The sequence below is a fragment of the Leucoraja erinacea genome, chromosome 31 (assembly GCF_028641065.1).
Source record: "Leucoraja erinacea ecotype New England chromosome 31, Leri_hhj_1, whole genome shotgun sequence".
Taxonomy (NCBI): domain Eukaryota; kingdom Metazoa; phylum Chordata; class Chondrichthyes; order Rajiformes; family Rajidae; genus Leucoraja; species Leucoraja erinaceus.
This window is the reverse complement of record NC_073407.1, coordinates 23,110,656-23,136,162: the sequence shown is the minus strand read 5'-3', so window position 1 is coordinate 23,136,162 and position 25,507 is coordinate 23,110,656. Positions and strand designations below refer to the sequence as shown.

General features: G+C 46.9%; 1 protein-coding gene across 1 annotated transcript in view; it reads right to left on the bottom strand.

Annotated features, from left to right (window-relative positions):
• The window catches only part of LOC129711801 (pappalysin-1-like), a 241,752-nt gene that overhangs the window by 99,978 nt on the left and 116,267 nt on the right, over positions 1-25,507 (bottom strand). The window contains exons 12-15 of the mRNA XM_055659738.1: positions 19,903-20,016; positions 17,211-17,346; positions 14,370-14,583; positions 6,923-7,091 (exon numbers count right to left, since the gene is read on the bottom strand). Of these exons, the coding sequence (XP_055515713.1) occupies positions 6,923-7,091; positions 14,370-14,583; positions 17,211-17,346; positions 19,903-20,016 (633 nt within the window). The remainder of the gene's footprint in view (positions 1-6,922; positions 7,092-14,369; positions 14,584-17,210; positions 17,347-19,902; positions 20,017-25,507) is intronic.

Sequence of the window (25,507 nt, the reverse complement as noted above, 5' to 3'; positions counted from 1 at the left end):
TAAAAAGAAAACCTATCTGCACTGATTCTAAATTGTCCACAGTTCTTACTACATGTACGAGGGGTGACAAGTAGAGTTGCTGCCTCACAGCACCAGAGAACCTGGTTGGATCCTGACTACGGGCGCTGTCTGTACGGAGTTTGTACGTTCACCCCGTGACCTGCATGGGTTTTCTCCGGGCGCTCCGGTTTCCTCCCACACTCCAACGACGTACAGGTATGTAGGCTAATTGGCTTTGGTAAACTGTGTGTAGGATAGTGCTCGTGTGCGGGGATCGCTGGTCGGCGATGACTCTGTGGGCCGAAGGGCCTGTTTCTGTGCTGCATCTTTGAACTAAACAATGACCTGATGTCAACTGATGCCTGGCTCACAAATTTCTTCTTATTTTTTTCTTCCAAAAGGATAAATGTTGTGAAGTGTAAGGGCCGCGCTATGGAAGTTGTTCTGCGGTAGATCACAGTTCTCAGTCTGCAAACTGTTCCGTTAAATGCTTTGCTCTGCTCAATCTGCAGAAACCCAGTGGACTGCAAAGGCAGCATTCGCGCGCGCAAAGCCTGCACATGCTCTTCAGGCCCAAACAGCTCCCTGTGGAGAGGCTGAGGCCTACACCAAAACATCTGTCTTAATTAGCTACAGTTGGGCTTCAAATGACTGGTTGACCCTGAATGTTAATGTCTTTTGGAAATCACTAATTTATATTTTCCCTTTCCTCTGGGTTTTAAAGCCTTTGAATATATTAACTCTAATTGATAGTCGCAAAAATTGTTTTCTCTGTAATCCTACAGGGGAAACATCTCACGGTTATTGTTTCTCCGTTGACAGTCATTGTCCCTGTAATGGCAATGCGATGGAGAATCCAGTATCTCAGCATTCAGCCTTTAGCTCAGGGCTCTGCTTTCACCACCTTTGCCGTGTATAGTTCCACGGGCATTGCCAGCCCTCTGCCTCACCGAGACTTTCACAGCAAGAAACAAGTTGGGAACGGAACCATGCGGGCCTTAGAGACAAAATGCTGGAGTAGCTAAAGGGCCTGCCCCACGAGCTTGCGACTCCATGCGGCAAGAGCGACCTCGCGTGGTGGCTTGAGCCGTACGGCCTCGCGGGGCCGGTCCCACTTCCATCGCAGGAGCCGTATGGAGTTGTGCGAAGCTGGTCCCGTATATCACACGCGAACTTCACGTCACTCACTCGACCTCCGCGCGGCCCCCGCTTCCGGTTTGGTCCCGCTTGCCGCATGCAGTGACATGCTCGTGGAACAGGCCCCTTAGTGCTAGAGTAACAGAAGGGTGTGGAGGCCAAGTCAATGGATATTTTTAACGCAGAGATACACAGATTCTTGATAATTATGGGTGTCAGGGGTTTACGGGGGAGAAGGCAGGAGAATGGGGTTCAGGAGGGAGAGATAGATCACCCACGATTGAATGGCGGAGTACAAATGATGGGCCGAATGGCCTAATTCTGCTCCTATCACTTATGAACTTAGCACGTCAGGCAGCATCTCTGGAGAACCTGGATAGTGGCGGATCGAGTCGGAACCCTTCTGATGTTTAAGTCTGAAGGAAGATTCCAACCTGAAACGTCACCTATTCCTTTTCTCCAGAGATGCTGCCTGACCCATTAAGTTACTCCAGCTTTTTGTGTCTATCAGCAAGATAAACCAGCATCTGTAATCCCTTCCTACACGATAACTAGTAGAAACTGGGAACTGCAGATGCTGGTTAATACACATAAGGACATGAGTGCTGGAGTAACTCAGCGGGTCAGGCAGCATCCATGGAGAACATAGATAGGTGATATTTCTGGTCGGGACCCTTCTTCAGATTTCAGACTCGGAGTCTGAACCCAAAACGTCACCTATCCATGTTCTTCAGAGATGCTGCCTGACCCGCTGAGTTACTCCAGCACTTTGGGTCCTTCTGGTATGAGCTTTGTTGAATTCAGACGTCATTCAAGGTAGCAAAATCCTGGTCCCTTCTATCTGTCAGATAGTTTCCAGGACAGATATCTTACTTTGCCATCATGTTCGGTGTAAACATTGTGGGCCAAATGGTCCTAGGATTATCCAGACCTTGTAGGTCAGGTGATGAGATTAGGAAGTAAGGTGGCACGGTGGCATAGCGGTAGAGTTGCTGCCTTGCAGCCCTTGATCTGGGTTCGATCCCAACTACGGCTGCTGTCTGTACGGAGTTTGTACCTTCTCCCCGTGACCTGCGTGGGTTTTCTCCAAGACCATCGGTTTCCTCCCACACTTCAAAGACGTGTGGGTATGTAGGTTAATTGGCTTGGTAAATATAAAAATTGCCTGCTAGAGTGGGTAGGAAAGTGTTAATGAGCGGGGGATCGCTGGTCGGTACGAATCCGGTGGGCCGAAGGGCCTGTTTCCGCACTGTATCTCAAAATTAAAATAAAATAAAATGAAGCAGAATTTAAATCCTACATCATAAAGTGAATATCTCATTGTGATGTTGCAGGGGCAGCAAATGTTACCCTGCAAAAACAAGATAGCTACTTCAATATTAAGGGCCTGTCCCACTTTCACGACCTAATTCACGACCTTTTTTACTCGTGGACATTTTTCATCAGGCTAGAAAGACGCCCTGATGAAAATGTCCGAGGGTACTTCAGTCGACTTTGCAACAATTTGCTGCCGCGATAAGAAAAAAACCTTTTCAACCAGAGAGTTGTGAATCTGGAGAATTTTCTGCCACAGAAGGCAGTGGAGGCCAATTCACTGAAGATGGGTTTCGGCCTGAAACGTTGCCTATTTCCTTCGCTCCATAGATGCTGCTGCACCCGCTGAGTTTCTCCAGCTTTTTTGTTTACCGGCCAATTCACTTTCAAGTGAGAGTTAGAGTGAGAGTTAGTTAGACTAAAGGAATCAAGGGATATGGAGAGAAAGCAGGAACGGGGCACTGATTTTAGATGATCAGACATGATCGTATTGAATGGCGGTGCTGACTCGAAGGGCCGAATGGCCTACTCCTGCACCTACTTTCTATGTTTCTATGTATCAGAGAAATGATGAGGCTCCAGTTAGCCACACGGATCCAAAATACAAGTTAGAGCAACTGAAAACAAGAACCTGATTTGTTCCGTATGCACACACACAGCTGCCTTCAGTTGGCAGTTTATACACAGTTTTAAAGAGTATGCCAACTTAAAACAGCTGTGAGCCGACTTGTTCAGGGACCCAGGAGTAAAATATAAGAAGCTAATATTTGAGCTTGGTATGCATTTAAGTTATATTTTAGAAACAAGTGGTCTCACGTAACAAGTCATTGGATATGAACATAAACGCTTTGACAGACAGGAACACCCCATGTTTTGATGGCCAGACAAGGATAAATAACAAAATGGTTCTGTCCCCTGCCTGAACTGATCAATAAGAGAAAAACCAACTTGGCAAATAGGGAAAAGTGGCAAAGATAATAGAGTCGTTGCCTCACCGCACCAGAGACATGGGTTCAATCCTGACCTTGGGTGCTGTCTGTGTGGAGTATGCACGTTCTCCTTGTGAGACCGCATGGGCTTCCTCCAGGTGCTCCGGGTTCCTCTCACATCCCCAAAATGCGGCAGATGAATTGGCCATTGAAAACTGCTCTTGTTGCGCAGGTGAGTGGTGAACTTTAGTTTAGTTTAGAGGGTACGGCACGGAAACAGGCCCAGCGATCCCCGCACATTAACACAATCCTACACACACTAGGGACAATTTACATTTATACCCAAGCCAATTAACCTCTACAACTTTGGAGTGTGGAAGGAAACCAAATATCTCAGAGAAAACCCACGCAGGTCACGATGAGAACGTACAAATTCCGTACAGAGAGCGCCTGTACTTTGGAGTTTTAAGAGGGAACTGCAGATGCTGGAAAATCAAAGGTAGACAAAAATGCTGGAGAAACTCAGCAGGTGCAGCCGCATCTATGGAGCGAAGGAAATAGGCAACGTTTCGGGCTGATGGTCAGATGGTAGTTAGGATGCAACCCGGGTCTCTGGCGCTATGAGGCAGTAGCACCACCGCTAGACCACCAGGCCCCCCAAAATGCGGAGAATTTGTTTTTTAAATGGATTAATGTGTGATCAACGTACTGTGGACTCAATGGGCCAAAGGACTGTTTCCAGACTGTATCTTTCTATGATTAAGATCGTGTCTTGCCGTCCTAGGTAGCATTTCCTCTCATTGGTCATTTTGATACAAATACATCTATAGATGCTCCTGAACACATCATCAGTGATGAAAACTGGGGTCGTTGGGTGTTTCGGGTCTTTCAACATCAGACACCTTCACCCAGGCAACCCAGCCATGGTTGACCAGACCACGACTTGTGTTCAGGTAGCACTCGCTCCTGCACATGGATCTCCTCTCCTGATCCAGAGCCATCTCTAGGCCTTCTCCGCTGCCTCTGTGGTCAAAGCCAACCAGTGAATTCAGTCGGCCTGAAAAGATCAACTTGAAACACCTGTGATGAATTTCTCCCAGCTGCCCAGCAGTGATGTTTTCCCCATGGGCAGGTCATTGCCCTTCTATGCAAGCTGGTGGTTGCAAAATGATCAATTGTCTGGGGAATGTGAAGTTTCACTCGATAAGTCTTTTGTAATACAATGACTTTGTGGATTTACGAGCTTCTTAATTCAATATGTATAATTTAGGAGCGTCTTAATGTGTTACATATAATCGATTTTACATAGAACATAGACCAAAATCTGTGCTGAATATTATGCCAAGGCAAACACCTATTTGGCTGCATATAATCCATATCTATTCATTACACATCCATGTGCCACAAGTCTCTTAAATGCTACAATCGTATCTCCATCAACCACCAAATGCTCACCACCCTCTGTGTAAAAAAAACAATATTTCCAGCAGTCTACTTGAAAATTTTCAAACCAGCTTGCAACCAGCACTAAAGACAAGACACAAAATGCTGGAGTAACTCAGTGGGACAGGCAGTATCTCTGGATAGGAGGAACAGGTGACGTTTTGGGTCGAGACCCTTCTTACAACCATTTGTACTGTCATTTCCAGTTATTCCCTTGAAATGTTGAATGGACTCGAGAGGGTCGCAGGATGAACATGGCTTCCACAAGTGTCAACAGGCTCAAGAAAGCTTTTATGGGATACTAGACTAAGTGGGACCCACTGTGAGTCACATTTACTCGGGAGGCCTGGTCCCCCCAACGCAACCCATTCCCCAACGCAATATTCCACCTCTCACCCATAGCCCCAAATAACATGCCCCTTGTCCCACTTAGGAAACCTGAACGGAAACCTCTGGAGACTTTGCGCCCCACCCAAGGTTTCCGTGCGGTTCCCGGAGGTTGCAGGTGGTTGCCGGAGGTTGCAGGTAGTGGAAGCAGGTAGGGAGACTGACAAAAACCTCCGGGAACCGCACGGAAACCTTGGCCGGGGCACAAAGTCTCCAGAGGTTTCCATTCAGGTTTCCTAAGTGGGACAGGGGCATTAGTGCTCAGGCGTGGCTCATTCCCCCTCGTTTATGAGGACTCCCTCCCCCTCCTCTTCATGTGTGAAGGGAGAGGGGAGGGAAGTGGGGTGTGTAGCGGGCAGGGGTGTGGTGTGGGAGGGGAGGAGGGGTGTGTGTGGACAGGGAGGTGTATGGGGGGGAAGAGGGGGGGAGGTGTGTGGGCAGCGGGGTGTGTATGTGTGTGGGGGGGGGGGAGTGTGTGGGCAGGGGTGCTGTGTGTGGGGGGGGGGGGGGGGGGGGGGGGTGTTTAGCTGGGGGGGAGTGGGAGAAAAGACAGGGGAAGAGCCATGGGGGAGAGGGGGGGCATCACGGGGGAGGGGCGGTGTGGAGCCAGCGAGGTGGACCAGAGGGGTAGTGGCTGGAATTGGCGGTACGATGGGAACTCACTGCGGGCGCTGGTCGTTCTCCTTTCCCCAGGATCAGATTCTCCGCTTTCCATTTGGCGACATCTCTGACTCCGGGTTAGGCTGGGTCTCCTACGCTGGGCTGGGTTGGCTTGGGGGCGGGGCGGAGAATTGGGGAGGGGCTGCACGGAGCGGGGCTGGGTTGGGTTCGGCTCTGGGCGGGGCTGGTTTGGGCGGGGGCTGATCGGGGCGGGGCTGATCGGGGCATGGCTGCTGGGCTGGGCTGGGCTGGGCTGGGGCTGCTCGGGGGGCTGGGTTGGGTTCGGCTCAGGGCGGGGCTGCTTGGGGGCTGCTCGGGGCGGGGCTAATCGGGGCGGGATCGGGGCTCGGGGCGGGGGCGGGGCTGATCGGGGCTCGGGGGGGCTGATCGGGGCGGGGCTGGCGGGGCGGGGCTGCTCGGGGCGTGGCTGCTCGGGGCGGGGCTGGGGCGGGGCTGGGGGCGCGGGGCTGCTCGGGGCGGGGCTGCTCGGGCGGGGACTGATCGGGGCGGGGCTGCTCTGGGCGGGGCTGGGTTGGGTTCGGCTCAGGGCGGGGCTGGGGGCTGGGCTGGGCTGGGCTGGTCTGGGCTGGGCTGGGGGCTGGGCTGGGCTGGGCTGGGCTGCTTCGGGTCCCTCTGAAAGTCCAGTTGGAAACCTCCGCCAGCCTTCCTCAGCTCCAGTAAAGATGCGATGGCACAGGAAGGGGCGGACCGTCCCGGGGAGTGACAGAGGAAGAGACTAATCCGTGCTCTGCTGACTGGCAGGTGAAGAGATCGATCTGCGCACAAGTGGCTTTTGAGATTTTTAAACCTCGCAAACTTTTACGACATTCAACCCATCGGAACGAAGCTTGGTGGACTCGCGGCACAGGAGAACGGTGAGTGAACTGGCGAAAAATCGTAGCCCTATCGCGAACCGTTTTTTTGTGCAAATAGAAAGACCGCTAAACCGGTAGATAACAAGTTCAGAGTTTTAGTTATTTCTCGATAGCCAAGTGCAATATTAGAATTTTTTGCTGGGCTTCGTCTCAAACATATAAAGAGTGCCAACTGACCTGCCCTTTGGTGCTCTCTTCATCTCTGCGCTGGTGAAACACAAAGCCTTCCTTGCAGGATACGGTGCACTGGTCCCCATTGTAGTGGCCAGCCCCTGTACAATTCAGCACTGCGTTGTTAAGCTTCAGCTCCTGGCAGTCGGTGGCTTCACAAGAATAATGGACACAGCTGAAAGAGGAAAGAAAGAACGTATGGACTAAGTATAGGATAAAATGGCCTTAATCTAGCACCTCCTTTATCTCCATGTCCAATCATAATCTTGAAGTAGATGGTTTGTGATGGTGCAGCTGACAAATGCACTTGGGTAGAAAGGAACTGCAGACGCTGGTTTATACCGAAGATAGGCACAAAGTGCTGGAGTAACTCAGTGGGTCAGGCAGCATCTCTGGAGTAAAAGAATGGGTGACTTTCAGGTCAGAGGAAGTGTCCCAATACAAAATGTCACCTATCCTTTTTCTCCAGAGATGCTGCCTGAGCCACTGGGTTACTCCAGCACCTTGTGTCTATCTTTGACAAATGTACTCACTTAGAACCATATGACTTTGCTTCTCAGTTTACATCAGATTTCCTGGATTACAGTAGTTGAAAAATAAATCCTTGTCTCCTCTAGGTTGTTGGTCTAACCTTGAATTGAAAAATGCTTCCAAATAATTTGAACTGAATATCATATTGTTATAGACACAAAAAGCTGGAGTAACTCAGTGGGCCAGACAGCATTTCTGGAGAAAAGGAATGTGAAGCTTTGGGGTGGAGACCCTTCTTCAGACTGAGAGTCAGGGCAAAGGGTGGGATAGACTGATGTAGAACAAATGACTGAAAGATATGCAAAAAATTAACGATGATAAAGGAAACAAGCCATCTGCTGCAACTGCAAGAGATGCAACACTTGTCCCTTTACCTCCCCCCTCGACTCCATTCAAGGACCTAAGCAGTCGTTTCAGGTGCGACAGAGGTTTACCTGCATCTCCTCCAACCTGATCTATTGCATCCGCTGCTCTAGATGTCAGCAGATCTATATCGGTGAGACCAAGCGGAGGTTGGGCGATCGTTTCGCCGAACACCTCCGCTCGGTCCGCATTAACCAACCTAACCTCCCGGTGGCTCAGCACTTCAACTCCCCCCCCCCCCCACTCCGCCTCCGACCTCTCTGTCCTGGGTCTCCTCCATGGCCAAAGCGAGAAACACCGGAAATTGGAGGAACAGCACCTCATATTCCGCTTGGGGAGTCTGCATCCTGGGGGCATGAACATTGAATTCTCCCAATTTTGTCAGTCCTTCCTGTCTCCTCCCCTTCCTCAACCCTCCTGCTGTCTCCTCCCATCCCCCAGCCTTCGGGCTCCTCCTCCTTTTTACTTTCTTGTCCCCGCCCACCCCCGCCCCCGATCAGTCTGAAGAAGGGTTTCGGCCCAAAACGTTGCCTATTTCCTTCGCTCCATAGATGCTGCTGCACCCGCTGAGATTCTCCAGCATGTTTTGTGTACCAGGCCATTGTTAAATGAGGGCTGGGTGAAAACGAGTTACAGACAACGAGACTCAACAAGATGAATTTGAAGGTAGCAGAACGACTTGGGTGGAGGACGGACAAAGAGAGAGGGGATGCAAGGGTTAATTGAAGTTAGAGAAATCAATATATTGTTATAGTTAGATTGGTGTGAAGCAAGATATCTGCCACAAGTTGTACGGTGCAGATGTCAAAGGTTCAAGTGTTGAAAGCACCCGTTGACGGATGTGGATTTTAACAATCTTTCTTCTTCGCAGTTATGTTATTTATTTCCTAGTTACACGGAATGTGCACATAATCTTGTCGTGTTGGACAGGTAAATCGTTAGTTGGGACGTAAGGGTCATGGGGTCCATTTATTCCGTGCATTTTCAAGCGAGGAAGTTTTGGCAGTCATTTTATAACATCAAAAGATATAGACCTATACCTGCACACCAGATACATGTGGACTGAGCAGAACACCTGCATACCATGGTGGCACAGCAGTAGAGTTGCTGCCTTACAGCGCTTGCAGCGTCAGGGACCCGGATTTGATCCCGACTACGGGTGCTGCCTGTATGGACTTTGTACGTTCTCCCCGCGACTTGCGTAGGTTTTCTCCTAGATCTTCAGTTTCCTCCCACATTACATAGAAACACGGAAACATAGAAATTAGGTGCAGGAGTAGGCCATTCGGCCCTTCGAGCCTGCACCGCCATTCAATATGATCATGGCTGATCATCCAACTCAGCCAATTACATCCAGGTTTGTAGGTTAATTGACTTGGTATAATTGTAAATTGGTCCTAGTCTGTGTAGGATAGTATTAATGTGCGGGGATCGCTGGTCGTTGCAGACTTGGTGGGCCGAAGGGCCTGTTTCCATGCTGTATCTCGAAACGAAACTAAGTTAGACCACAAACAGAGTTGTATTTTCCTAACATAAAGGCACTCACAGCGCTTTCTGTGCTTCTACTCAACCAGAGCAATGCAGGGATCAAATTTAGCTACAAAGACAGCTTTTCTTTTAAGAGTCCTGTGTGGATCCCTTTTAAATCTGTGTCGATTATAAGAATGTGACCTCTTCATTTCAAAAACTGGATAGCTCAAGTGCACAAATTTAATAGCTCTGAATATCGTTTTACTGCACACTAGTACAGTAATCTTCTTGTAGAAAGCTGCAAATAATTACTTCTGATGATAGATCCCAAAGGACTTTCCCATTTATCAACCTGGAATTCTCCTGGAGACTATAAAATGCATCAAATATTCCAACAGGTTTGCATTCCTGTAAGTAATCCAAACCTATCCGTGGGGATTATTTAATCGGTTGTCTTTCTCTCTCGCTATCTACTGTTTTCCTTTCCTCCCCTCCCACAGGTTTATGTTCATTTTAACTTGTCTCGCTGTTTACTTTAATGTTCATCTGGACTTCAACATTTATTTTTGCACCTGACCCAGTCTCCAAGCCGAAACAGTTTTATTGTGCCCCCCATCGCCCAGAAGCTTAGAAGGTTAGTTTATTTCCGATTCAGTGCGGCACGGTGGCACAGCGGTAGAGTTGTACCCTCACAGAGACCAGGATACGATCCTGACTGTGGGCACTAGTCTCTATGAGGTTTGCACGTTCTCCCCGTGACTGGGAGCGTTTCGTCCGGGTGCTCTGGCTTCCTCCCACACTCCAAAGACGTACAGGTTTGTAGGTTAATTGGCTTCAGCAAAAATTATAATTTGTCCCTTGCACGGAGCAGTCGTGTGTGCTAGTGTAATGGGGTTTGCTGGTCAGCGTGGGCCAAAGGGCTTGTTTCCCCGCTGTATCTCTAAGCTAAACTACATCAAAAGAGGATATCCACCATGTCACCAGACCAACAACTACTAGAAAGCAGGAGGATTGAACAGAGGGTGGACGAGAAATGTTCCTTCTGATATTTTGTACTTATTCGCTGCCAATATAAATAATGTTCTCTGAGATAATTTGTTGTGACTTCAGAATTTTGGTTAATTGCACTGGGTAATGTAATAGGGCTCGCCACCAGTGACTTTGAATAAACTGTATAAAATAACAGCAGAGAATTATCACAACAGCTGGTCGTAGTGTCATAGAGTGATACAGTGTGGAAACGAGCCATTCGGCCCAACTTGCCCACAACCGGCCAACATGTCCCAGCTACACTAGTCCCACCTGCCTGCGTTTGGCCCATATCCCTCCAAGCCTGTCCTATCCATGACCTCCTCAATACTTCTCAGCTCACGTCCTGTAGACAATAGACAATAGGTGCAGGAGTAGGCCATTCGGCCCTTCGAGCCAGCACCGCCATTCAATGTGATCATGGCTGATCATCCCCAATCAGTACCCCGTTCCTGCCTTCTCCCCATATCCCCTGACTCCGCTATTTTTAAGAATGAACACCTTACCATTCACCTGATTGTTGATCTTCATGTTGCTCCTCTGCCCCCCCCCCCCACGTCCCTCCCCCCAAAAAATTGAAGCTTTTTGGCACAGCGGGTGGAGCTACTGCCTCACATCGCCAGAGAACCCGCTGAGTTACTCCAGCATCTTGTGTCTCTCCAATTGAAGCCAGCATCTGCAGTTCTTTCCTACATGTTTCAATACTGATTTTTGCAACTTCAATAAACCCTCTCTCTCCGTCCGACCCCCACCCTCGTTCTCCGACCAGTTTTACTGCCCTCTGTGTGCCTCGTTGTCACCTTCCCCTCATGTGCACGTTTCCAATCGCACTGTGCCTTCACTCCTCAAGTAAAGCTTAGTTCTGGGACATAGAACAGTACAGCAAAGGGACAGGCCCTTCGGCCCACAATACCTGTGCCAAATATGATGCCAAGTTAAATTAGTCTCCTCTGCATGCACACGATGTAGCTCTGCTGTTATCAGGCAACTGACCCATCCTGACTACTATCTTTGATCAGACTTTGCTGGCTTTACCTTGCACTAAACGTCATTCCCCCATCATGTATCTCTACACAGCCAGTTGCTTGATTGTAATCATGTATTGTCTTTCTGTTAACTGGTTAGCATGCAACAAAAGCTTTTCACTGTATCCCCGGGACCCATGATAATAAACTAAACTAAACTAAAATAAATAAATAAAGTAACATTCATTTATTCAATCATTCATGCATTCAATCATTCATGCATTCATTCATTCATTCACATATATTCATACATTCATTCATTCATTCAATCATTCATTCATCCATGCACCCACCATGCTCTGTGTAAAAGAAAACTTGCCCCGCTCATCTCCTTTAAACATTACCCCTATTCACCTTAAAACCATGTCCTCCAGCCATGTCCTCCAGATTATATACAATAGTATATCTGGTGCAGCGGGAGAGTTGCTGTCTTACAGCGCCAGAGACCCGGGTTCCAACCTGACTACAGGTGCTTGTCTGTACAGAGTTTGTACATAGAAACATAGAAAAATAGGTACAAGAGTAGGCCATTATGACCTTCGAGCTAGAACCGCCATTCAATATGATCATCTAAAATCAGTACCCCATTCCTGCTTTCTCCCTATATCCCTTGATTCCTTTAGCTCTAAGAGCTAAATCTAACTCTCTTTTGAAAACATCCAGTGAATTGGCCTCCACTGCCTTCTGTGGCAGAGAATTCCTCAGATTCCCAACTCTCTGGGTGAAAAAGTTCTTTCTCATCTCAGTCCTAAATGGCCTACCTCTTATTCTTAAACTGTGACCCCCTGGTTCTGGATTAAACTGTGACCCCCTGGATTAAACTGTGACCCCTGGTTCTGGATAAAACTGTGACCCCTGGTTCTCTCCGTGACCAGGGCGGGTTTTCTCCGAGATCTTTGGTTTCTTCACACATTCCAAAGAAGTACAGGTTTGTAGGTTAATTGGCTTGGTATAAATGTAAAATAATTGTCCCTAGTGTGTGTCGGGTAGTGTTAGTGTGCAGGGATCGCTGGTCGGTGTGGACTCGGTGGGCCAAAGGGTCGGATTGTGCATTTTATTTCTGAACTAAACTAAACTAAAAACTCGACTACTTATGTTTTTCACCATGCGAAACATGGTCATACAAAACACTATCGTACGCCAATGCATTGGAATTAAATATCCGGTCACTCTTGACTATAATTGTACAAGCATTGCCAACCAGGAAGCTACTTGGCTGCGTAATCCGGCAATGCTTGGCACAACCAACTTACGTTTTCCTAAATATTAAGGTATTTTTGTAACACTGAGTGCAAGAAGTAACTGCTTCAATTGAAAGAAGATTAAATCTTACAGTGAAAATTAATGTAAAATATATCATAGGTTCGAACTTCACTAAAGAGGTAAAAGTAAAGGCCCTGTCCCACCATGCGAGTTTACCCAAGAGCTCTCCCGAGTTAAAAAAAAAATCAAACTCGTGGGAAGTACGTAGCGGGTACGTCGGAGCTCGTGGATGTCTCATAGCGGCTCGTAATGCTAACGGCAGGTACTCGGGAAACACGGAAACTGGTGAAGTTTTTTCAACAGTGTGAAAAATTTCCAAGAGTAAAAAAATACTTGTGATGAAGTATAGCGAGTTTGATTTTAATTTTAACTCGGGAGAGCTCTTGGGTGAACTCGCATAGTGGGACAGGGGTTTAATGTTGGCTTGCCCACACCGACCAACATGTCCCATCGACACTCATCCCACCTACCTGCATTTGACACATATCCCCCTATACCTATTCTATCCATGTACCTGTCTAAATGTTTCTTAAATGTTGAGACAGTACCTGTCTCCACTACTGTACCTCCTCCAGCAGCTCGTTCCATACACCCACCACACTTTGTGTGAAAATGTTACCTCTCAGGTTCTTATTCAAACTTTCCCCTTCACCTTAAACCTATGACATATGGTTCTCAATTCTCCTACTCTGGGCAAGAGACTGTGTACGTCTACCCGATCTGTTCCTCTTATAATGTTGTACACCTCTTGTGTTAGGCAACAGAAAGCCTGCCCCGTTATTCTTCTCCATCCTAGTGCCCAGCTTGGGGGGGGCTAAGGCCAGGAAGGACATTCAGGACTCATGCTCCAGGGCAGTCAGCTCAGTACAGACCCCAAATTGAACCTGTTGACATTTGAGTATGAAGGAACTGCAGATGCTGGTTTATATCGAAGATAGACACAGATGGCTGGAGCAACTCGGTGGGTCGGGCAGCGTCTCTGGAGAAAAGGAGCAGGTGACGTTTCGAAGGATTCTGACCTGTAATGTCACTGTCCTATTTCTCCAGAGATGTTGCATGACCCGCTGATGTGCACCAGCGTGCAAAGTTATCAGAGACGTATAGTGATGCAACGGGGTCAAGAAAAGAGCGTTCACGTCACGACCCTGTTTCCACCAATCTTCCCACCACCTCGCACAAGAAGCACCAGAAGCGACAAGGCTGACACCATTGTAAGCCGATGCCGAGACGTGCGTTCAGCTCCGACTGGACAACTTCTAATCTTGTGTGTGAACTCGACAACTTCCCCACACCAACCAACATGTCCCATCTACACCAGTCCCACCTGCCTGCGTTTGGCCCATATCCCTCTAAACCTAACCTATCCATGTACCTATCTAAATGTTTCTTAAATGTTGCGATACTATCTACCTCAACTACCTCATCCGGCAGCTCGTTCCACACACCCACCACCCTTTGTATGAAAAAAAAAGTCCCCTCACATTCTTATTCCATTTTTCCCCCTTCACCTTAAACCTATGGTTCTCAGTACTCAGTTTTGTGTGTCTATCTGTAGGCTTTTACGTTGGTCCCGATGGGACAGTTTTGTTGTCGTATCCTCTTCTTAAAAGAGATTAAAAATACTCTTCCGGTTCTGCATGTCGGGAACAAGCGGCTAAAGGTTCGGCTACCCGCGGTGGGTGGATTCTGCCGACATCATTATTTCATCTGGGAACCCACTGATTAACACAGAGTTTAAAAAAAAAAAAAAAAAAGGTGCTATCAAGGCTCACCTCTGCTCCGTGGGGTTGTACATCTGACTGCTTTGGCAGCTACTAATTGTAATGGGGTCAAAGTTGTGGAAGGAACGCAGGGCCACCCCAGAGATGGCGATGTATGGTGACTCGAAGGTAATTAGGATGGCGGTGGTCCTGTAGAATGGCTTGCTGAGGTCGTGAATGACAGCGATAACGAGGGGGTTGTTCCAGCAGTTTACGAGATGCATTCCTGCGGAAAACAAAGGGCAGGAGACAAACACCAGTCATTAGAGATCAGCAAGGCAGCGCAGTCTTTGCAACTGCAAATCTTCATTCAAGGAAAACCCATTTTAACCCGACAGCATTGAAATGGAGAAAATGTCTTTATTTTCAATGCGTTAAAAGACAAGCCCACAGCAAACATGGTTTTTCCGAGTTTATAAAAGATCGGGAAGAAATACAATGGTGGGGATCCGCATTTATTCTGATTTGTTACTTTATTATAGTTAAAATGTGCATTTGTATATGTGATATGTTTGTATTGTGAACACATTAGCTGCCAAGGGGTGTTTAGGGAGGGTGGGTAAGGGTTATTTTGTTATTATATATTTTTTTTTAAATGGAGGGAAATGTAATGCAAACGTCAGATATACTGTAATTTTTATTCCTCAAATAAAAATATTTTACATTTTTTCCTCCAAATGCATTTTTTCCTCCAAATAATTGTGCTGCATTGATTTTTGCAATGGAATCCTCCCCCCCATGTTCACAAATCTAGCCATCTGCCCTTGGATTTCTGTATCTGACATCATACCTGCCTGCTATTTTTGGTATGCACTAATTAAACAAAACCTTTTCGGCAATGATAGCTCTCTTTTCCTTTGGGTGGCTTTGAGAAGCTCGAACAGATGTCCCCGAAAATGCGATGTCCGCCAGGACACACACACACACACACACACACACACACACACACACCACACACACACACACACACACACACACACACACACACACACACACACACACACACACACACACACACACACACACACACACACACACACACACACACACACACACACACACACACACACACACACACACACACAGAAAAAACCTTCAAAACCCACACAGGTTTAGTGCAAGGGAAACCAATGGCAAAAGCAGGATTGTTTTACAATTTGTTTTACAGACAGACAGGTCTACCATTAAAACTGTCCTTCCCAAAAGGCCAGTGTCACCTCCCCCCATTCACATCTGTGTGACCTACTAGTTAACGATGTTTAAGAAGGAACTGCAGATGCTGGAAAATCGAAGGTGGACAAAAATGCTGGAGAAACACAGCGGGTGAGGCAGCGTCTATGGAGCTCCATAGATGCTGCCTCACCCGCTGAGTTTCTCCAGCATTTTTGTCTACCTACTGATTAAAGATGGTTTATTTTCCTTCCGAGCCTTTCTGCTGTTAGTGGAACACAGAATTAACTGCACCTTAATGGAAAACAGAAGGTGGGGTTTAACCCGTCTGAAAATGGGTTTCTGCCCGAAACGTTGCCTATTTCCTTCGCTCCATAGATGCTGCCGCACCCGCTGAGTTTCTCCAGCTTTTTTGTGTACCGTGGGGTTTAAATATTGGGTGGCAGTGGTTTAAAGTAGCGTGCGTTTTTTTTTTACACTGTGACATAAGGGAATTGTTTTGTGACTGTCGAGGATAAGCGTGCTGATGTACCCTGACATCCATCAGGAGTACCACCAGCACCAATGCCGGCCATTTAGCCAGCCAAGCCTCTTCTGCCGCCCCGTTACTCAAGCTGCGATCTTAATGAAGAGTGAAATAGGCTGGAAGCACAGAATGGTCTCTTCCATTTCCGAAGTATCCATCAGCTTGCCCTCACCGAAAACCAGATTGAGAATGGGTCATTCTCCTGAGGAAAATCTTCATGCATTTTAAAGATATATGGTATAATCTTGTGGAGGAAGTGACTTTCCGTGTGTGCGTATGCGTGTGCGTGTGCGTGTGTGTGTGTGTGTGTGTGCGTGTGTATGTGCGTATGCGTGTGTGTGTGTGTGTGCGTGTGCGTGTGCATGTGTGTGTGTGTGTGTGTGTGTGTGTGTATGTGCGTATGCGTGTGTGTGTGCATGTGTGCGTGTGCGTATGCATGTGTGCGTGTGTGTGTGTGTGTGTGTGTGTGTGTGTGTGTGTGTGTGTGTGTACGTATATGTGCGTGTGCATGTGTGCGTGTGCGTATGCATGTGTGCGTGTGTGTGTGTGAGTGCATGTGCGTGTCTGTGTGCGCGTGTGTGTGCATGTGTGTTTTTGCATGTATTTTTGCGTACATGTATGCATATTTGCTTGTATTTGTGTGTCTATGTGGTGTGTGTGCGTGCACTTGCATGCGTGCATGTGTATTTAACTGGGTGTGCCTGTGTGCGCGTGCACCTGTGCATGCATGTTTGTTCATGTGTGTGTGTGTGCGTATTTGTGCATGCATGAATGTGTGTGTGTGTGTGTGTGCATATGTGTGTGTGCATGCATGTACGTGCGTGCATGTGCGTGTGTTTGTATGTGTGTGTATATACGCATGCTCTTGTGTGTGCATGTGTGGGCATGTGCACTTGCATGCGTGTATGTGTATTTAACCGGGTGTGCCCGTGTGTGTGTGAGAAAATGAGAGATTGCCTCACTTGGTTTTCCTTTCACCCCTTTCACTTGCAGCCCTTTGTGTGAGTTCTATTCCCAAAGTACTGTATATGCTTGTGGTCCAGTGCCCTGGGACCACTCCACTAATTGAGCCATTTGAACTTCCTTCAGGCCTGGTGATAACGACATCCTTTCTAAATATGATCCCTTTGTGCTTTGTGGAAGAAAAAAAGACTTACCCAGGTCATGATTCTGATCCTTTGTGTCAACCAACTGAACTGCGATTGATTCTTGCTTTTGATCCATGACGGTAATTCCATCAGTAGCCAGGTGAACAATGACAGCAGCAGCCACCATAGGCTGAGCAAAGTAGGCCTCATTAGGGAGAAAAAAAAGTTGACAAGGATTAGCGTTTAGTTTAGTTTCGTTTAGAGATACAGCACGGAAAATCGCCCCTTCGACCCACCGAGTCCGCGCCGACCATCGATCACCCGTTCACGCCAGTTCTATGTTGTCCCACTTTCACCTCAGCTAACTCCACGCTAGGGGCAATTTACAGGGGGCCAATTAACCTACTGACCCGCACGCCTTTGGGATGTGGGAGGAAAGCGGAGCAACCCAAGGGGAAGCCCACCCGGTCACAGGGAGAACGTGCAAACTCCACACAGACAGCACCTGAGGTCAGGATCGAACCCGGGTCTCTGGCGCTGTTAGATTCTGTCTAAGAGTAAAAGGGTTGGGATGTTATTTGAGAAAAAAGTAACATAAGTTCGTAAGTTACAGGAGCAGAATTAGGCCATTCGGTCCATCAAGTCTACTCCGCCATTCAATCATGGCTGATCTATCTTTCCCTCTCAACCCCATTCTTCTGCCTTCTCTCCACAACCCCTAACACACGGACTCATCACCCATTCCTTTTCTCTGAGTGGAGTAACGTGGATCTTTCCGTCAAATGTTTTCAATGTGTTTGAATCAATTTCTAGGACCTTGCTCGACACAAATTGGCTTTACGTGTGTTAATAGCAAATGTAATTAATACGATTAATATATCGGTTGTAAAGCCCTTTAGGATGTACAAAGGATATCATAAAATTGGTGAATGAATTCGGTTTCCTGATTTTCTTTTTGAAGTCAGTCTGAAGTCACTGAATATGTTTAGGATTTCTTGATTTCAGTTCAGTTCAGTCAGTTTAGTTTATTGTCACGTGTGCCGGGGTGAAACCGGGGTGAAGTGAAAAGCTTTTGTTGCGTGCTAACCAGTCAGCGGAAAGACCAAACATGATTATTATCGATCCATTTACAAAGCATAGATACATGATAAGGGAATAATGTTTAGTTCAAGGTGAAGCCACAAAGTTCGATCAAGGTAGTCCAAATGCCACCAAGGAGGTAGATCGAAGTGTATCTCTGGTTGTGGTAGGATAATGTATGTTTTTTCTTTAAAGAAGTATGGTAGCATAGATATCAATAAATTAAGAAATTGCCTCATATGCACTTTGAGATGCTTTGAAGAACTTACAGTACAAGAGACACAGACTTATTTGTTACTGCAGGAACAAATTATCGTGATCCAACGTGCAAAATGAGTGAATGATTGAAAAGTAGTGTACTTGGCCACAACCTTTAGGAATATTGAGAAGGTATCAGTGTTTGCTCTAATTCTTGGTGCAATAAATCGTCGTGTCTTAGAAGTGTGCGTCTCTTATAAGTCCTGCATAGCATCTCAGCGTGCATACGAGGACTTCAATTTCTTCTTTTATTAATATCTTTGCAAGTATAATTCTTTATTAAAAAAACTGAACCATCCTACCAACAACTAGAGAGTCGTCCTGAACGACTATCTACCTGATTGGAGACCATCAGACTATCTCTATCTTTGATCGGACTTTACTGGCTTTGTCTTGCACTAAGCATTATTCACGTTATTCACTGTATCCTGTATCTGTGTACACAGTGGACACCTCAATTGTAATCATGTACTGTCTTTCCGCTGACTGGTTAGCACGCAACGGAAGCTTTTCACTGTACCTCGGCTCCCGTGACAATAAACTGAGCTCGAACTCGAGTCTCATATGCAGTGAAGGCAAGTTTCATTGGAGAAAGTCGATACTATCTTAAAGGGGTCCCTGTTCTCTAACGCTGGGGGATGTTGATAGAGTGGTATAGGGCAGTCCATCATCACAACAGAAGTGTATCAGTGTTATAAGGCGTGACTCAGATTGTAACTATTTACAGAGCTCCACAGAGAATGAGACAATATTTGAAGACCTTGAAGTGTCACAAGGGGTGTACCAGATATTTGCAGAAATCCAGCGGGGATGTAAATATCCAATGTCACCAAGAGTGTCAGTATTTGTACAGGACGATCAGGAACGTGCCTGCGCTCGTAGACTCTTGTCCGACGTGTCAATATTTGTAGAGTGTTGCCGGAAGTATTCAAAGGACACTTCCAGGAGTGTGTCAATATTCACAATTAGATTGGGGCGGCACGGTGAGTTGCCGCCTTGCAGTGTTTTCAACGCCAGAGACCCAGAGTCGATCCTGACCACAGGTGCTGTCTGTACGGAGTTTGCACGTTCTCCCCGTGACCTGCGCGGGTTTTCTCCCAGATCTTCAGTTTACTCCCACACTCCAAAGACGTGCAGGTTTGTAGGTTACTTGGCTCGGTGTAAATGTAAAACTGCCCCTGGTGTGTGTAGGGGTAGTGTTAATGTGCGGGGATCCGAAAAGTCACCCATCCTTTTTCTCCAGAAATGCTGCCTGACCCGCTGAGTTACTCCGGCACTTTCTGTCTTTTTTTTTGGTAAACTGGCACCTGCGCTTCCTTGCATCCATATAATTAAATTAAAAAACTGTGTACGTCCATACAGTGTGCGTGTATTTGGTCCGCATCGGTAAACACCCCAAGTCCCTCCAGTGAAATCCACCTACCTTCAACCCGTATTTTGCGGGGAAGAATGAAACACTGCGAAAGGCTTCTGTGCAAGGAAACCACGCATACTGAGCCTCGCCGTCTGTCACATCCACAACTCGAGTGTTGCACACCTAAAGACACAACACACGCATTTGCTTATCATCAGCAATGTGACTGGGAAAGCAAACTTCAGCCAAGTGGCTAGATACCTACCTTGCAAATCTAGCCAAAGTGCCTGAGTGTATTTGACTAGGTTGAGTTCAGATTATAGAAACTACCTGCGCAGTGCCAAATTATACTGGCTGAAGATGCCATCCCTTCAGCCAAACTACTCACCAGAAGAATGATGGAATTAACGGTTAACATAGTTGAAGCAGGCACACAGGGCGCACTAGTCACAAGCATTCTCCCATTCCTACAGTGACATCACCTTGAATGGTGAATCTGTGGAATTCTCTGCCACAGAAGGTAGTCGAGGCCACAGTTCATTGGCTAGATTTAAGAGGGAGTTAGATGTGGTCCTTGTGGCTAAAGGGATCAGGGGTTATAGAGAGAAGGCGCTGTCACTCATCTAACAACGTACAACGTACCTCGGAGAGAAGGCCCCCCCCCCCCCCCCCCTTGGCCACTATTTTTTTTTATTCAAATTGTTTGCTATGTCGCTCTTCAAGGGAGATGCTAAATGCATTTCGTTGTCTCTGTACTGTACACTGACAATGACAATTAAAATTGAATCTGAATCTGAATCTGAATCTGAGGTATGGATACTGAGTTGGATGATCAGCCATGATCATATTGAATGGCGGTGCAGGCTCAAAGGGCCAAATGGCCTACTCCTGCACCTATTTTCTATGTTTCTATGTTTCTAAATTCTGGTAGTTCTGGAGCCTGATTTGATTTTACTTTAGTTTAGTTTAGAGATACTGCACGGAAACACGCCCTTGCAAGCCCACCGAGTCGACACCGACCAGCGATCCCCGCACATTAACACTGCCTGTCACGCACTGGGGACAATTTTGCATTTATACCATGCCAATGAACCTACAAACCTGTACGTCTTTAGAGTGTGGGAGGAAATCGGAGCACCCAGAGAAAACACACGCAGGTCACGGGGAGAACGTTCAAACTCCGCACAGACAAGCACCCATAGTCGGGATGGAACCCGGGTCTCTGGCGCTGTGAGGCAGCAACTCTACCTCGATGCCAACTTTTCTCTTTGCTTTTCTTTTTTTTCATTCTTTGGAAACCATGTTTGAAGCTGCACTTCATAATGTCCCTGACGTTCAGTTGGCTATAAGGAGCCAGCACATAGAAACATAGAAAATAGGTGCAGGAGTAGACCATTCGGCCCTTCGAGCCTGCACCGCCATTCGATATGATCATGACTGATCATCCAACTCAGTATCCCGTACCTGCCTTCTCTCCATACCCCCTGATCCCTTTAGCCACAAGGGCCACATCTAACTCCCTCTTAAATATAACCAATGAACTGGCCTCAACTATTCTGTGGCAGAGAATTCCACAGATTCACCACTCTCTGTGTGAAAAATAATTTTCTCATCTCGGTCCTAAAAGACTTCCCTCTTATCCTTAAACTGTGACCCCTAGTTCTGGACTTCCCCAACATTGGGAATAATCTTCCTGCATCTAGCCTGTCCAACCCCTTAAGAATTTTGTAAGTTCCTATAAGATCCCCCCTCAATCTTCTGAATTCTAGCGAGTACAAGCCGAGTCTATCCAGTCTTTCTTCATATGAAAGTCCTGCCATTCCAGGAATCAGTCTGGTGAACCTTCTCTGTACTCCCTCTGTGGCAGGAATGTCTTTCCTCAGATTAGGAGACCAAAACTGTACGCAACCAGGAAGCATTTGCAAATGCAGCCCTTGACTGCAAGATCAGTTGAGATAGGATCAATTGTATTACTAATAGGTTGGTAGTGTTCTTTCCAGAACTGTGAAAGAACAACCAGTCAGTCTTTCTGGATGCATAATTAACCAAATATCAGCTCCCTTTTAGGCTTGGATCAATAATCAAACAGAACAAGTGTTACTTAGTAACTGGTTATCGAGAAACATCCATGGTTCAACAGATAAGGGAACATGAGTGTCGGCTTGATTAAAGAGATAATATAATTTTCTGGATAAAATAAACAATTTACATTGCGTAGGATGCTGGTTTACACCGAAGATAGACACAAACTCAGCGGGACAGGCAGCATCTCTGGAGAGGAAGAATGGGTGACGTTTCAGGTTGAGACCCTTCTTCAGACCGTGAATAGGTGGTGTTTTGGGACGAGACCCTTCTTCGGATAATCTGTATCGTTTAGTTGACAGATTACTCTCTTTAGTTGAGCCTGACTAACTTTGGGAAAGCAGAAACACAAGGAACTGCAGATGCTGGAATATTGAAGAAAGACACAACGTTTTGGAGCAACTCAGCGGGTCAGGCAGCATCTGGGGAGGGATTGGACAGGCGAATGTTTCAGAGTCCAAAAAAAAAAGTCCTGACCCAAAAATGTCTCCTGTCCGTTCCCTCCACCGATACTGCCTGACACGTTGAGTTCCTCCAGCACTTTGCTTTTTAGGAAGGCAATCTTCCTCATTCACACCAAGTAGTCAGCTGCAAATATGTTTAACCTGAAAGATTGTTAAGCCGAGGGAGTCTGGTGCCTGCACACGCTGCTCAGATGCCCCACTGCCCTACACTTGCCCCATTCGGCCCTACGAGGGAACATGTTGGTGAAGGCTGGCCCGCATCGGTCAATGAAGTGTAAGCATGGTGCCAGTACAAGGCGCATGGTTTGCAGGTGGAACTAGCGTAGATGCGGCATCTTGGTCAACATGGCCAAGTTGGGCCAAATGGGCTGTGCCGTCTTGTCTGACTCTAATGCCCCTGTCCCACTCAGGAAACCTGAACGGAAACCTTGGAGGCTTTGCACCCCACCCAATGTTTCCGTGCGGTTCCCGGAGGTTTTTGTCAGTCGCCAAATAATCGCCAGAACATAGAAGAAGCAGAAACCACTTTCGACCATTAGGGAGACTGACAAAAACCTCCAGGAGAGGTAGAGTTGCTGCCTCACAGCGCCAGAGACCCGGGTTCGATACTGTCTCTGTGCCTGTCTATGCTAGACAGACAACCGGTTGGGAAAGTGGTCAGTCGAGTTGGGACAGTGGCGATCAGGGCAGTACCGTTCTCAGAATGTAACGAAGGTTTGGTTTTCTGAATGGAATGGAACAGAAATTGGTGTCACAAATTTACACTTGCAGGTAAGGCACCATTTAACAGAAAAGTGTCTTCTCTGTTAGGGGAAGCACACTGTCCACACTAACTCTGCCCTTGTGAAGCTTATTGCTGAGCCTCCCACCATGGAGAATGGTGGCCTGTATGGTGTAGGGGGCGTGGAGTGCCAGCCCACTGAGATGGTGGGGGGCTTTTTTCAATCGGTGAGCTTTGTCATGCAAATCCAAAACTTATTTTAGCTTTTGAGGGGGAAAAAAATCCCCTAGCGGCCTTTATATTTTTCGAAAGCCTCAAACAGCTTGGTTTTAAGAAAACAACTCATGTTGACAGATCACATTATGCTATAACGCAATGCAATTCAACACAAGGACTGACCTGTCCTTTCCTGTTCATTTCCAGACAATGATTAAAGGCAAATGCCACCCAGGGAGAAGGAATTAGGAGGTGATTCTGTTCTTTTAAGTCCCGCATTTTCGCTCCTTGCCATAACAGGCAGAACCCAAACGAAATCTCCCCCTGGTTTACAACACATTTGAACCCAGCTGCAGACACGGCTAAACTTAAGACGTGCTCCCCACATCTAAGCATCATTTGTCTTGCAGGGTTTTGCCATATTTTGAAAGTGGCACTGGCTTGAAGTGTCAAACAGCGTGCAAAAACTTTTTTTTGTCCCCCCCCCACCCCCAAAGTTGGACGAGCCGTTAAACGGGCCTTTTATTTTACACACCCGAGCCCCGATCATAAAACGTGAATGATGAGTGCAAAAGGTCAGGCGGGTCTGAGCGCAACAGTATCCAGACAGCACAGTTGCCAACATTAACCTTAGCCTCCACCAGCGACAGTAACAAAGAGGAGGAGTACGCTAGAATGTACACTTAGTAAATCACACCGTCTAACTCGATGGGTGACAATTCAGTCCTGCGTAACTCTGAGCGAATAGTTTGTGTCTGTGTGTGCTTTAAATGGCCAATCTATAAAATAAATACCATTTTGGTTTTGAGCGGCCTGACCAGCACCCAAAAGAGGCATTAATAATGCTCGTGATTTACTATATTATTCGGGGTGCTTTCACATTTTCCGTTTGGTATCCAGCCACCCAGAAGCGGTGTGTTACTTTTTACTACCAGACTTGCACGCTTTCTGGGTATGTGGAGATACAGCGCAAGCCAATAAATTCCTTTTAAAGAGGGCTGTCAAATGCAAACGTTTTGTTCATTCCTGCACCCTTTTATTGCTGCACAGCATTTGATTCCGGATTTGGGGGTTTAAATTCCATTTAAGACACTTTGCCAGCACTTAGACTGTGGTCCCTTGCAATTACATGATTTGTATCTTGTAACAAGGTGTGCGTTTTAACGAGGGTTTCATAAGCTGGTGTCAAACGCAACACGGCAGTCTGCAGCAAAATACATTCTGAAGAAGGGGGGGGGGGGGGGAATGGGGGTCCATAATTGGATTTTAAACCACGAGGTTCGGATGCCTTCATGGGAAGAACAATACTAGAATGGCTCTTTTTATTTTGGGTTAATGACCCATTAATGAAATCATGTTAACCCTCCAATAGGAGTCATACCTTAAAATCTGCAAGTTCCCATGATTTAACTGTCCCATTATTAATTGTATGGAGGAACAGTGTAGTCAAGTCAACGTGATTATTGTAGTTGGGACATGTTGGCCGGTGTGGGCAAGTTGGGCCGAAGGGCCTGTTTCCACGCTGTATCACTCCGTATGACTCTATAACGGGGTTTGTCACAATTAATGTGCAGGAAGGAACTGCAGGTGCTGGTTTAAACCAAAGATAGACACAAAAAGCTGGTGTAACTCAGCGGGTCCAACAGTGTCTCTGGAGAAAAGGAATAGGTGACATTTCGGGAAGCGTCTCGACCCCTGAAACGTCGCCTAACTATTTCTCCAGAGCATTTGTCGGATCTTGACCCGAAACGTCACCCATTCCTTCTCTCCAGAGATGCTGCCTGTCCGCTGAGTTACTCCAGCTTTTTGTGTCTATCTTTGGTGAATACCAGCATCTGCAGTTTCTACTGTAAGCTCAGTAATATTTCATTTCAAATAACATTTGCATCAGCCCCAGTGGCATGGAGTCATACAGCATAGAAACAGGTCTTCAGTCCAACATGTCTACACCAACTAGTGGTACCCATTTCTTACTATCCCACTGACTAACATTGGGTCATCATAAGACCACCATGGTTTAAAATGCTGGAGGTGCAGAATTAGGCCATTCGGCCCATCAAGTCTACTCCGCCATTTAGTCATGGCTGATCTGTCTCTCGCTCTGTGGATCATAGTTCCATGGTTCAGGGTCCATGGTTCATTATGCCTTGGTAATGCATGTGCTTCCATGATTCATCATTGCTTTGGTAAT